The sequence below is a fragment of the Vulpes lagopus genome, chromosome 4 (assembly GCF_018345385.1).
Source record: "Vulpes lagopus strain Blue_001 chromosome 4, ASM1834538v1, whole genome shotgun sequence".
Lineage (NCBI taxonomy): Eukaryota > Metazoa > Chordata > Mammalia > Carnivora > Canidae > Vulpes > Vulpes lagopus.
This window is the reverse complement of record NC_054827.1, coordinates 98,531,601-98,546,323: the sequence shown is the minus strand read 5'-3', so window position 1 is coordinate 98,546,323 and position 14,723 is coordinate 98,531,601. Positions and strand designations below refer to the sequence as shown.

Genomic DNA, 14,723 nt, shown 5'->3' with positions numbered 1-14,723 from the left:
AATTCCTCACTAAAAAATCGAAAATCCCTCTGCTGAAAACTCCTCAAGAAATTGGGAGTTGCAGAGAGGCCTTGTATAATATTGATAAATTTGGATTTTAGACCAGTGTTCAGGGGAAAAGGTCTTCTGGGCTTTTAGCCCACCATGAGGTGACACTGCCTTTAACCGATCTTAAAGAGAAGAGAGTTCCAAACAATCCACTTGAAAATAGTTCTGCAGGGATGTGGAAGAACTACTTTTTCTGATTTGAGAAACCAGGTTATATTCTATGTCCACATGCTTTTAAATGGTACATATTATGGGACTGTTCCTCAAACCCCTCTTGCTGAAAAAAGTAGATTGGGCCAGAAGCAAAAAAGAAAAAAGAAAAGAAGAAAAGAAAGAAAAGAAAAGAAAAGAAAAAAGAAAAGAAAAGAAAGAAAAGAAATAAGAAAAGGAAGGAAGGAAGTTAGTTACTTGCAGGTTTTAATGACAATTTTTGGAGGACATTTGAGTGCTGTACACTTGCTTGGAGAAGAGGGACAAATGTGGAGCTGAATGAGTTCAAACCAAGGGTGAATAGATGAAGGCAAAACCTGGTCATTAACAGGAAACAGCAAAGCTTGCCCCGTCATCCTCTCTGCTGAAAGAAAGTGAGAGTGCCAATAGCAGGAATCCAACAGAGGGCCACCAGACAACACGGTGGGCATGTTGTGGATGCGGGGGGGGGGGGGGTGGCCCATAGCCACCAGCGGGTTAGCTGTGTGGGGGATGCTGCTTACTCCTGGTCCCAGGCTCATGAAGCACTGTCCTGTCAGGCCCCACCTGGCCAAGTGTGAACAGACCAGGAAAGGGGCCCTCCGCAATGATCCTGGACATTTCCCTGCCTGAAGGGAAGAATAACTCTCTATGGATATAACTGGCAGGTGGCGGGCCTCAGCAGGCTGCAGAGGCTGTTTTGAGCTGAATCCTCCTGCTCCCAGCCCCCTTGGGCTCTTTGGATGGCAACCCTGGAGGACCAGGCTGCCATGGACGACAGAGCCTTGCTATAGCTGCACGGAGCTTGTGCAGCCCAGGGGTACGCTTGGCAAACTGCAGGCAAGGGGGCCCTTTCCCTTACAGGGAAGCACAGCCTCACTACAGGTCTGCAAAGCCAGGCCCATCTACTCTGCCTGGAGGCACCCAGCAGAAAGCCGTTATGGTAGAGGGAGTTGGGTGAGTTCCTCCGTCTCCGCCAGCTCAAGGAATCCAAGGAGAAAGCACTGGGCAAAGAGCAAATGTCACAGGGAGTACAGTCTAACTGCAAGAGAAAGGGAGCGCCCAGATGGGCTTCTCTGGCCACGCAGCCAGAAAATGGTGTTCTAGGAGAGGAATGGAAGATTAAATCTCTTGCTGTTTAAGCACCAAGCCTGCACCAAATCAGTGCCTTCCAACACCAAGCATTTGAGGTTCTCTGTATCGGGAAGACCTGGCATTTACAAAATGACCAGGTTTACAAACAAATGACTGGAGGTCAACTTGATTTTTTTTTTTAAGTTGGTTCCTGCTCCAGAAACTCTTCCCCCACCCCTTTTTTAAAAATACACTCCACATTGGGCGTGGAGCCCAATTTGAGGCCAGAACTAGGAACCTGAGATCAAGACCCGAACTGGAATCAAGAGTCGGATGCCTAACCAAATGAACCACCCAGATGCCCCACAGCAACTCTTCCCAGTGGGGAACGCATCCCATGGGCAAACTGACCTTCTTCTCATCCTGATTTAGTAAATCAGCTTAACAAGTCTTTAAATATCAGAACAATTTAATGAACTTTGTGCAGGAGGCCTAAGCAATAATGCGTCACATGGTCGTATCAAATGCCACATGTAGAAACGTCTGCGTGAAACTAACATCGAGGCATTAACCACGTTCTAGCACAGGAGAGACTACCCAAGAGACTTATAAAAAGGGCAATGATGAGGTTCTTCTGTAAGTGGGCGGTTAAAAGTTTAAAAAAAAAGCACCTGCGGTTTCGTTCAAAAGCCTACTATATATCTGCCAACGGAAGAGGAAAAAGCTGTTTGCCATGTGATGTGTGCTCCCACCAACAGGATCATCCCCCAGACTGCACGGGACAGAAACACAGGCAAACCCCTCAGCTCCACACACCGCTTTTTTCTTGATTTTAGCAGCCTTTTGCATCCTCTGAGCCGCATGTAAGAGAAGAGAAAAACAGATAAAAGAAGAAAGAAAGGAAAAGAAGGTAGGGCAGCCACATTATTTTGGTCTTGTTGCCAATACCCCAGCCCTATGGCCTGGCCCTTAGAGGAAGCTCCCCCGCCCAGAGGCAGGACAGGTGGGTGGTCGTCACTTCAGGGAGCGCTCACGCTGGCCACGAGAAGCCTCAGCACCTGTCCGCTGAGCGCTGCACATCACCAACAACCGTCCAGATCTATGAGGGCAACACCGGGGATAAAAGACGCTGCCCGCAGAGGATCAGGACTGGGGTCTGGGGCAGGAGGGCCCAGGGCTCTGCACTTCTCTTCCCCTGTCCACCATAGGCTCATGCCCAGGCCCCTGCGCCTCCATAAAGAAGGTCAGTGCATGGTAAGGACACTGGTGAGACCCCTGATGTGGTTTCTCACCCCATGGGGGCTTGCAGCATCTACAGACCCCATCCTGCCCAGAGGGGGCACCTCCTCGGACCACCGCGCCCTTCCCTCCCCACCCCATTAGTTTTGCTGACTTGGCCTTATCCACCCCCTGCCCAGATGCACCCACTTTTCACAACCAGGCGACTCAGGATGTACCCAGAGCCGCATATATGGCAGAGTTTTCCTTGAGGTCATGAATTCAAATGACATGAGATTTCTTTGTTTCCACTTTCTGAGAGCACCGTGGTGCCAACGATACACATATCATCAAAATGTGACTGGGGAATGCATCCCAACATGTTTTATGAGTGGAATGCTGTGGAACAGTCATCCTTTAAAAACTGTTTCCAGGGGCCGAGTGGTGTTTCCTCATGAAGGAGCCAGCTGCATCTGCCCCGCAGCCCTGCCACAGCATTCTTCCAGACAAGCCAATGCTGCCCTTGGCCTCGGCCAGACACCCCAGGCCTTCCTGCTCTGTGTGGAGGGCTTTGGGGTCCCTCTCTCCCACTCCAGCATCCCGCCACCCCCAACAAAGTGAACCAGGGCTCCACTGAGCCCACCAGTACCTTGACCCGGCTGACGGCCTCCTGTGCCTGCATCATTCTGATGTTTTTGGAAGGGTTACGTTCCGAGAGCAGCTGCGTGGACCCCAGATAGTTGGCAGCAAAGATGATCCCATCAATGAGGTCTTCTGGTTCACAGGGCCCTGGAACTAAAGAGGGCACAGTTGGGATCTTCCCAGAGGACAAAGGAACATGGCCTCAGGGGAATGTAAGACAAGGGCTGACCCACCGCCCACCTGCAGCCTGCAGAGGGAGGCCGGTCTGCTTCCCTCCATGCTGCACGGCGGTGCATGGTGCAAGTACCTACACAAAACCAACATCCAGGCCAGAAAAGTCCACATGCATGGCTCAGGAGGACACCTCCTGGACCTCGGGCAGCTGTCACTCAGGGCACCTCAGTCTCCAAGGTGACAACCATGTGTTGCAACCCCAGGGATGCACTTTCCCAAACTAGGCACCATTCCCATGCCGCCCCAGAGCCCTCCAAACTCAGGACCCGCTACACTCCAGTTCTTCTGGGGCCTCTTCCTCTGCTGCTCTGCTGCAGGGGTCTGGTCCCATTACACATCTAGGTGGGGTCCCCCCTCCATCCCACACACCTCCACCTGCTGCCTCTAGATCAGTGCTGTTGATGGGACTCTCTGCCAGAATATAGAATGTTCTATCTTGGTGCCGTTTAATAGGGGAACCCCTAGCCACATGTGGTTTTTGAGTGCTTGAACTGTGGCTCTCGCAAGAGGAAATGAGTTTTTAAATCTTATGAAATCAAATTAATCTACATGGAAATAGTCGCACATGGCTAGTGGCTCCTGGCCCGGGCAGGCAGCAGTAGGGAAGATGAGCGGATCTTTTCTGCGAGAGGCTAGATGGAAAATCTCTTGGGCTTTGGGTCTGTGTGAAATTAGTCACCTCTGCATCCACAGGACAAGAGCAGGCACAAGCAATCTGTTCTATGAGTAGGCACCACTGTGCTCCAGTAAAACTTTATACACAAAACTGGGTGGCTGGAGAATTTGGGCCAGGGTCCATCATCTGTAACCTGTGGACCATTACTCGGCCTTCCTCTGAGACCCACCACCTCCCCCACCATGTCACTGCTTCTTCCCTCTCCCGGCCCACCTCTGGCCAGACCCTCCTTCTGAGAGACCTTGGCTCAGGCTCTCAGGCTCCTCCTCTGTCCAGTGTCCACAGGGGTAATGGTCCTGTGGTTCCCTGGTCCCCACGGCCAGCAGTCCCCTCCTGGTCCCTCCCCTCAGCCAGATGTTCTATATTCTCACCTCTGACTCATTCTGCTTCTAAAAGCATCAACTTGCCTAGCTTGGATGATGCTGTCTACCAGTTCCATAACATGAGCCCAGCACCCTCAACTCCCTGCCCCATGCCCCACCTGTCAGCCCCAGGGAAGTGGTGCAACGCCAACCACCTGTTACCAGGTACCTGCAGCTAGAAAGAGCTGGAGTCACCCAACAAGGCAGGTCGATTCCATTACAAATTCATGGGCCAGGATGTCCTCAAAACTTGTTGGCCACCCTGAAAGGTTCTTCTGAGAGGCACCCCCTCTCCCTCTGTGCAAGCACCATGTCATATTTTTCCTCATTTTCTTGAACTTCCAGCTGCCCCTCCCTTGGCTATACCTGCAGAGCATCACCTTCACACCCCATGTGGCAGGTGTCTGTCTGAGCAGGCCTCCATCCTACTGTTCTGTGCAGTGGTGGGTTCCCCCTAGGATCCCTGATATCCCATCCCTCTCTGGACCAAGTCCTATCAGTTGGGTCTTCCCATGGCTTTAAAATATCCTCCAGCATCTCCAGGCAGGTTCAAAAGCCTCCTTCTCCACATCCCTGACTCCAGTGGGGCCCCCTCCCTCCTCCTTCCAGAAGGCAAATGTCCAGAAAGAACTGCCTATTTGGCTGGCACCCCTTCCCCAGCACATCCCCACCTCGCTGTTAGCTCCCTGCTCCCACGCCGCCAATGATAACACCATGTGTTATCACCTCAGTGCCCTCATGTCCATGGCGCCTGGTGGTCACTGGGTCACCATGGCCCCCCCTTCCTGAGATACATCTTCCTAGCTGGTCAGTCACTCAGTCTCTTCCTCCCTCTCTGGCTGTTCCTTCTGGGCTCCCTGCAGGCTTGGCCTCCTCCACGGGGCCACTGAATGCTCACAATCTGGGAACTTGGTGCTGGTGATGGGTACTTAGTTCTCTGAACCCCAAACCCACATACTCAACAGCCCAAAGCAAAGCCTGGATCCTCCTCCACCTCAATCTGGGCACTGAACCTGGCTCCTCATCTCAGACACCACCACCTTCCCAGCTACACAGGCCTTCACCCCCAAATCCAACCCATCCCCAAGTGCTGTCCACTTTGCTACCACACCAATCCTGTGTCTACCTTCCTCGGGTTCAGCCACCACACTCTCATTCCACCCTGGACATGAGGACAGCCTTCAATTGGCCCATGTGAGCTGCAACAGACTGTTCATGTCCCTCCTAAAGTCCTGTGTCAAAGCTCTAACCCCCACTGCGATGGTATGAGAAGTATGACCTCTGGGAGGTGATCTGGGAGGCCAGGAGGGTGGGACTCTCAGGAATGGGATCAGTGCCCCTACAGCAGGGACCCTCTGCCTGCTTATAGCAGGGACCCCCTGCCTGCTTCCTGCCACATGTGGACACAGAGACAAGGCTGTATGTAACCCCGAGGGGGGCTGTCACCGGAATCCAACCATGTGGGTTCCCCGGCCTGGGACTCTGTCCTCCACAAGTATGAGAAATAACTGTATGTTGTTTATCAACTCCCCAGTCTCTGGTGCTTTGTTATAGCAGCTGGACTAAGATGGGAATCTTCTACCCACAGTCCACTCCCCCTGCTGCCATGAGAGGGTCCTTCTAGATGGGAGATTTGGTCTTTTTTCCTCCCCTGCTGCAAACTTCACGGGGCCTCTCATTCTCTCGGGATACAACATCCCTGTTCAGTGGTATGTGTGTGAGAGCACAAGGAAAGTTTCGCTGGTCTCTGTCACCCACATCATCAGACCCCCCAAGCCTGGGCCCCTGGCTCTGGCCCACAAGCCCACCCCAGGCAGCTTGGGCACTGGGAGCCTAGTGAGTGGCCTGCAGTGAGCAGGCTGTCACCCCAAAAGGCGACCCCGCAGCTTCCCTGATGCCAGGCCGATGACACTAGATTCAGGGCAAGCCTCCTAAATGGCTCTCTGAAACCTTAGTTCTCTTCAAGCCACAGGAGTAAATGGCACGAGGGGAGGTGCCTAGAGGAAACCTGTGCATTAGGCTTTCACCACAACAAAGTCCAGCTCTGTGGACTTGCTGTTAGAGCTCCAAAGCTGGTCCTAGTATGTGGCCACTGGCCTCAGCTGCCAGCCTCAGGACCCGTACCCGGGGGCACGCACATCAGACTCATGCACGGGGAACTACTCCTGTGTCTTTCTCACCTGCACCTCAGCTCCCGCTAAAGCCAATTTTATAAAGTGCTTTAGAACAAGGCGAAGTATTCTGACTTTGGAAAGGAATCTGTTAGTAATAACAGGCCCCGGCAGGTACCAACTTAGGATGCCTCATGTCCTGCCCCACAGAACTGTGGGGGGCCTCCCATCATGAAACTGCTGCCCTGGAGACGCCCTCCTTTTCTCCCCACTGACCCTGGCAGCCTCCCCAGCAGCACTCAGAGGATGCACCCCTTCCTCCTGGGTGCTCCAGTGATTTACTCCAGGGATCTTGGATGATGCTTCTGGAAGCCTCTACCAAAGCCTCAGGGAACCACAGCCCAGGCCTCCTCTCTCGGCATACCAGCCCTGTCTGCAGAAGCCACTGATTCCCTCTCAATGGATACCCTGGTGATCTCCACAGTCTGCTGGCAAAGCCTCTCCCCAAGCCTGAAGCCCCTCCCCCAGCCCCAACTCCGATATCTGTGTCTGGAGGAAAGAAGCATCTCCTGCTACAGAAGTGAGTGAAGGGGTCCTTTCGAGAGCCATGGGTTGGGTCAGAGAGACATGAGAAAGCAGGGCCCCTTTCCTTTGGTAGCCACATTGAGCCTGTGTCTGAGGAGTGGACAGCTGCCCCTCCCCATGGTCTCCCCACCACATCCATTTCTCTGGGAAAGCTCTTCCCACCCAGCTGACATTGCTGGGCCTGGGGGAGGTTGCCTGTGATGGCAGAGATGAAGTGCTCCATGGCCTCGGGGTAGAAGTCAACAAAAGTCAAGGGGGGTAGGAGTCAGCAAAAGTCATACAATGAGGTGCCTTCTGCAGGCCGGCACTTTAAATTGCCAGGACAGGAATCCAAGAAGGGGGTCTGAGGGCCTGAGTAGGGAGTGAACTTTGGGCCTGAGGGCTGGGGGTGGGAGGGATGTGGGGGGGTGGAAGGCAGGGGTTGGGGCAAGGTACACTGGAGGGCCCATGGGGCACCCTAGCTTCCTGGCAGCTTTATAGGCTCACCCTTTCTGTGTTTAAGAGATACCCAAGAAAAGCACAAGAACCCCCAACACATGTTCAAATCAAGCATTTCTCATCCCATTATTAGGGCAAGTAGCCAGGTGGGCTGGTGCCTTCTCTCCTAGCACAGTCCACCCACATTCCTCTCGGGGTACCCACTCTGGTTTGGTGGGAGAACCCTCCTGCCGCAGGTATCTGGGCAGTGGGACCTCAGGGCCAAGGTCCTCTGAGGGCTCCTCCCAGGCCCTCCTACCTCACCAAAGTCCATCAAGGATCAACACGTCCTTGCTGCCCCAACACACACACATGAACCCATACATGAGCACACACACTCATGCATGCACACGTGAATGTCTGCAAAACTTCTCACACAGGGGCCGTGGCTGTGGCTGTGACCCCCCAGGGCCACACCTCCTAACTGCACTGATGCACCTACTGGGGATTCCAGATGAAGTGCCCACCACGGCACCAGGGCCTGAACATACAATGAGGTGCCTTCTGTAGGCCGGCACTTTAAATTGCCAAGGTAATAAAGTACCTACATTACTACAGGCCCAGATACAAGAGAACGATGAGTCCTGCAGACAATGTTGAGATCTGAGGGGAAGGTGATCCCGGCAGCAGGTAGCCCGGCACCCTATATTCCCAGAGTGTGGCCCTGCCCTATGACCAGCTTCTTCACCCTCATGCGGGGAGCAACAGGGGAGCCCACCGCTGCAGGCAGGCCTCTCACAAAACCAAAGACAAGAAGTGCCACCCAGGAGAAAGGCTCCACTTCTGAGCCTGCAACTCCCCAGGGCTCTGACCCCAGGCCCACTCGGTCCAGGGCCCATGCATGATGCAGTAAGGCAGGGCCAGGGCTTCGCAGGGGACCAGGCACAGAGCAGAGCTCACCAAGTCATGCTGCCACGAGGAGTATTTCAATATTGCAACAAGAACTCGGGGTATCTGTGCGGGGCGGAGTGGGGAACCAACTGTCCCTCCCAATTCTACAGAGGGAAGGCACCTGCCCCTCCACCTCCACCTGTCACTGTGGAGGACCAGGCCACATCCTGAAAGCCGGAACATCCATGACAAGGATGGGGACTAAGACAACCCTCTCTCAGAGAGTTGGGTCAACAAAGCAAACAAAAAAAGCAAGGGCTTTTCAGACAATGCGAAATAGGAGGCAGGAAGCAAAACCCAGTGTGAGGTGACAGGGACGCAGTCCAGATCTGATGAGGAAGGGGAAGCCAAGGTGAACAGAGACCCGAATGATACAAAGGAAGATAGAGATACTTGAAAAGGAATGTGTTTTCTGGGGAGTTCTGTGAAAATAACAGCCTCACAGGGTCCCAGATGTATGAAGGGAGGCAGGAACAGCCTTCCAGGGTCAGACAGAGTCTCCCCAGGGATCCAGACACATGCCGGAGCCTGAGTCCTTCCACCTTCCCTGCTCAAAAAGGCTTTGTGCCCTTGGGACAGTAATCTCTCTCTCTCTCTCTCTCTCTCTCTCTCTCTCTCTCTCCCTCTCTCTCTCAGTCTCTCTGTCTGTCTGTCTGTGTCTGTCTCTCTCTCTCTCTCTCTTTCTGGCCTCAATTTACTCACCAGCAAAATGGGATGAGGGGGAACTCCTCTTAGGGGTTTTGCAAAGGTAAGAGTAAAAGGATGAGGTTCATAAATGCTAAAAGCATATAAAGTACAAGGCATAAGTTAATGAATTCTTAGCTTTTATTTGCACCTAACTCAAAGGACACATCATAGCACTTCACGGAGGCAGGGCCTCAGGCACCAGATGAGGGAGGCAGTGGCAGTGACAAGTGGCAGTATCCAAGGCTGGCAGATGTGCTTACATGGCCTTGTGAGCGTGCTGCATGACAGCACACTGAGGCTCAGAGAACAAAGGGATGCCACGGTCACACTGATATTAAGGGACAAAGTAGGACCAGACCAATTGTAGGTGGCCTCCGCCATCATCAACATGGGGAACCCCCTGGCTGCAGGTACAAAATGGTGCAAGTCTCTTCCAAACCCTGTACCCAAAGGGGTAGTGCGAGGTGGCGGGTCATTTAAAACATCCGAAGCCGAAGTCATGTGAGGATGGAAGGAGTGACAGAAGAAGATCCCAAGCAGCTCCTCTGTTCCTGGAATCATGTTCAGAGCCTGAGAAGCCTGCAGAGTCCCCAACCTCATCTGAGTGATTCTGCCTCAATGGACCTGGAGTGGGGTCTGGGAATGTGCACTACACACATCCCTCAGGTCACACTGAAGAGCACCCCCTTTGGATGCTCACCTTGAGCACCTTGGACAGCTCACCAGACCTTTCTAAAGTTCATATCCTGATCTCTAGCACACAAGCACTCCCCTCTTCCCTGCCATCTTAGAAGCAAAGTCCTCTGAGAGGTCAGAGGTCTTGCCAAGGGCAAGGCACCTGACTGCTCCTTCCATCTTCCTCTCTTGGTCCTTGCTCTGTAGGACCCCCTCCAGCTAGCCATGGCTGGCATCACCAAAGGAGAGGAGGGGGGCGGGGGATGGCTGCAGAATAGGGAAGGGAGTGGAAGGAGGAATCTCTCCCTGTCCATCCATCAGCCACCTTGATGTGTGCACTGCAGATGCAATGGCACTTGTCACCGAGGCAAAGGCCCGTGTCACCCCTCCCCCCAGAGGGAAAGGGGACTTCCAATCACACCCTCCTCCCTGCCCTTCAGGGCGTCTTACTAAAGTATGTCCATTTTTATTGTCTTATGCGATCTTCTCCTCCGGCCTCATCCTCTCCAGGGAGTGTAGTGCCAAGTGCCTGTCAATTACTGAGGGTCACCCCACAGCAGGACCCAAGCCACTGTCTTGCCTGCAGTGACCATGACTGACCAGTAGATGGTGGCACTTGCATTCTGCAGGGAAGTCTGGGTGGTGCCAGCAGCCCACACCCACAGCAGCACCCAGGGCCAGGGCAGGGGCCAGGGTCCTCAAGCCCTGTGTGTAGGCTGGGAGTCGAATGGCATTCCGTGGAACCCATCCCTGAGAGTGAGAGTCAGGCCTTGCCTTTTGAACAGACTCCCACCTCTGAGGCCACTGTCCTTTGACTCTCTCCCCTTGCCAGTTCCCAGGATGACCTTGCACAGCTTGCCAGACCTTTCTAAAGTTCATATCCTGTTTCAGCTTCCATCCCTGAGTTGATTATTAAAAGCTGGCTCCATCTCCCTCTCCTTGAGTGAGCCCCACCAAGTCTGGGGGAACAGACCCCCGTGTGCAAAGGGCACCCCATCCTGGGCAGCGGGATCCAGCACCAGCACCCATGGACACCTGCTCCCTGGGAAGAGGCCAATGGAAGATTCAGGTCTTTGTTACAACTCCAAAAGATGCCCACCTCCGCTGCCCATCTGCCAAAGGTTCTTGTCATTTCTGCCTTGGTCCTTTTTTCAAAAAGGAAACAATACAAAACGGTGCCTCCAGCATCCTGCCTGTCAGACCCACTCCCACTTGCACACTTATTATGAAGCAGAGAAGAGTAGCCGGTGTGGGGAGGCAAGTATCACAGACAAAGCTCTCAACTCCAATCATGAAATGCAGAACCAAAAATCAAACAGCTTCATTACAAGACAAAAGCAGCTCACCCTATGTATCAGCATAAATTGTTCTTACTTGGCTCAACCCTTGAACTAACCCTATGCCAAGACCACCAGAGGGAGACAGAATGATAAAAGAATAAAGAGAGGTTTAATGGCAATCCTACTTACTTCCCCAAGAGACTGATTTCTCCTTTTTGTTTTCTTGTTGTGACATATATCATATAAACATAAGTGTATGCAGAATGAATCTGCATGGTTTGGACATGAAGAACAGGGTGCACCAACCTCCTTCCTCCTGGAGGAAGCCTCCATTTGAAACGTCTATTGGAGGGACACCTGGGTTACTTGGGGATGGGGATTCTGGGAGAGTCTAGATGCAAGAACCTGAGAATCTTCCAAAGAAGCTCAGGAGGCAGGTGGGCTCAGAGGTCCTGATAAACTTCCTGTGACTACCAGGTGAAGCTGCAGACACAGAAGAATCAGCAGGGAGAGAGGGGGCTGAGTGGGGAGAGGTACCAGGACCCAGCTCTGCCGAGCTCCAGCACTCTGTTCCCTAGGGGGCATGCCCAGCTGTGCCTATGCTGGCAGGAGGAGAAAGGAGGCCTCGTGCTTCTGCAGAGGTGCACAGTGACCAGGAAGCCAGCAGTGACCTCAGAGAGCAGCTTCAGAGCACAGCAGGGCAGGAGCCAGCCAGAGGGTTGCAGAGTGTAGGGGAGGTGTGCAGAACGATGCCACCGTTCCCAAAGAAGAAGAAGAAAGCAGAGTAGTGGCTATGAATACATGCAGGCTGGCACAGATGCACTGAGAAGCCAGCAGAGGGGAGAGTGGAAGACATCAAATTAGGTGAGGTTCAAAAGCACAGAGAGGGACCTAGTCTCAGCTGGAAGGAGGGTCCACAGCTCTGAGGGAACAGGACAGCGAGTGAGGGCTAGGAGCAGGCCAAGTGCCGAGGCCATGTGTCGGGCGAGCCACCAAAATTAGCGCAAGAGCTGGCCCAGGGGAGGTGTGGCAAGAGTGGGTGAGGAGGCAGGAGGAGATGAATCTCGGAGTTGTGAAATCAGACCTCAGATCAGACCTTCTACCCACAGACCTGGGGTGTGGTCTCACAGCTCTGGCATGGCTCCACCTGCCCTGAATACCATCCCTGCCACCTCGGCACCAGCCTGTGTCAGAGCCAGACACCCAACACTGCTGTGAGCTGACCTGTACCTCCAAGAAGCCCCTGTTAAAGGTGATCCTATAAGAAAGGCTGATATAAAGGAGAAGACACTGTCTAGAAACCAGAGTCCTAGAACATTCACCAGGGAGAAGGCCTGCCTGGGGCTACAGGACAGGCTGGGTCATCACTGAAGGAAAGGATCTGAAAGTTCTACCATGTGGTACATTAGACACCCAACAAGCGAGATGAAGTCACTGGCTGCCAAGAGGAAGAGAAAGAGTCACGCAAGGTCAAAGTCAAGCTCCTTGCAGTGGACAGATGTGTCCAAGGCAGATCCTAAATATAAGTTTGTACCTGGGAGAATTTCATCCCAGTAAAAGCAGAATGAATATAAAAACTGGCCCAAAACAGGGAAAGGCACAGGCATAAAGCTGCTCACGGCAGCACTATTTATAAGACCCAAACCCTGGCAACCACCCAAATGTTCCTGCATAGGGGACATCCATCCTCACAATGGGCATCCAAACATCACAAAGTACCTCTAGGTACTGCCCTGCATTGCGTGGAACTCTGGCACAATCTCCAGGGTTTAGTGTGAAGTGTAAAAAGCAAGATGGACAAAAGGGTGTTAACTCATTAACATTCACCTAAGGGGAAGATTTAACTAAGATAATAAAAGTATGGAAAATGTTAAAACTGGTTATCACTAGAGGGAGGAAAGGATTTGGGAGGTGGGGTAATAGGGTGGGAAACTAGACACCTTGATATACACCCCGTTCTGTACACTTGACTTTAGAATCATGTGAGTATTTTCTATAATTATAAAACAAAACTCAATGAAAAAAGCAAATTCCTAAGGGGAAAAAATGCATCTAAATGTGTATGCAGTGGTGACATGGTAATGAAGAGAACTATTCTGAAAGATTTTTAAGACAGTAATTTGACAGTACATCCCTCCTGGACTATTCTCTGAAGACCAAAGTCAATGCAAATGAATCTTGAATTGTATCTATAAACATATGTCCTTGGTGATGTTGGTCTTGTTATTCTGAGACTATTGTATGACTGATGAAATAAAACAAATGCAGAATGCTGTTGGTGTCCTTGAGACCAGGTATTTGGGGCATAGGAATAAAAACCCTATGGTCCCGACAATATGAATTCTGATCCATTTTATCTTAAAATCAGTATGAACCATGACACAGTCTATCCTAAAAACATATAGGATATTAGTTACCTATATGCATGCATAGCAAATTATCCGAAAACTTAACAGCTTAAAACAACAAATATTTACTATCTTAGTTCCTGTGGGCAGAACGTTTCTGGGTCGGGGGCTCTCCTAGGGCTGCAGCCATTTAGAACAGGGGAAGTTCCACTTCCAAGTTCACTGATGAGGCTGTTGGCCAGAGTAAGAGAGGTCAATGGGACCTAGATTTCTCAACCGGGTTTCAAATGGAGGCTTCTGCTATTTCATATACTAACATAAAGGTAAATTTAATGCGTGCCAAATAAAAATTCCAGTAGGAATTCTTACTGTGTAACTAGAAAAACTAATTCTAAATGTTCGATGGAAAAATAAATACACAAGAGGACCTGGGGAAGTTCTGAACAGAAATAATGGTGACAGAAGGCAGAAATTAGCCTTGCAGGTAATAAAATGCACTATAAATCCCCAGTTAAATAAAGCCACTTGGTCCTGGAACCTCAATGGAGATCCAGAAACAAACCTAGGTGTATATGCTAATTTGTTATATGATAAATGCAGCAGTTCATAAAAGTTCTAGAAGGAAAAACATAATGTAAGAGTGCTGGGGTGCCAGGGTGGCTGAGTTGTTGAACATCAGACTCTTGATTTTGTTCAGGTTGTGGTCTCACGGTTGTGGGATCGAGTCCTGTGTAGCTCCATGCTCAGCACAGACTACGAGGTACTGGCTCTCTCTCTGCCTCTGCCCCTCCTTCCACTCCCATGCACACTTCCTCCCCCTGTCCCAAATAAATAGTCTTTTTTAAAAAGAGTGTCAAGTTCATACTAATCTCAAAAACTTAGTAATTTCAAAGGAAAAAGATTAATATAGTGTATTCCATAAAATGTTCAGCAAAGTAAAAATATGGAGGGATTTCTGAGTGGCTCAAAGCAACTGGGCTGAGCAACTGACTCTTGATTTCAGCTCAGGTCATGATCTCAGAGCTGTGGGATCAAGATCCTTGTGGGGATCCGTGCTGAGCATGGAGCCTGCTTAAAATTTTCTCTCTCTCTCTTTCTCTCTCTCCTTCTGCCCCTTCCCCGTTCCCTGCTCATGCCCACTCTTGCACTCTCTGTCTAAAAAATAATAATAAAATAACATGCATTTTTTAAAAACGTAAAAATATGGAGGCTCCTTAAAAGTTAAA

At 51.4% G+C, this 14,723-nt stretch overlaps 1 protein-coding gene across 3 annotated transcripts in view; it reads right to left on the bottom strand.

Moving 5' to 3' along the window:
- APBA2 (amyloid beta precursor protein binding family A member 2) overlaps window positions 1-14,723 on the bottom strand; it is a 247,341-nt gene that overhangs the window by 21,231 nt on the left and 211,387 nt on the right. For 2 of the 3 annotated variants that reach the window (XM_041753620.1, XM_041753619.1), the window contains 2 exons: window positions 3,179-3,324; window positions 2,128-2,163 (listed from right to left, as the gene is read on the bottom strand). In XM_041753620.1, the coding sequence (XP_041609554.1) occupies window positions 2,128-2,163; window positions 3,179-3,324 (182 nt within the window). The remainder of the gene's footprint in view (window positions 1-2,127; window positions 2,164-3,178; window positions 3,325-14,723) is intronic. The other variant, XM_041753621.1, reaches the window with a different exon arrangement.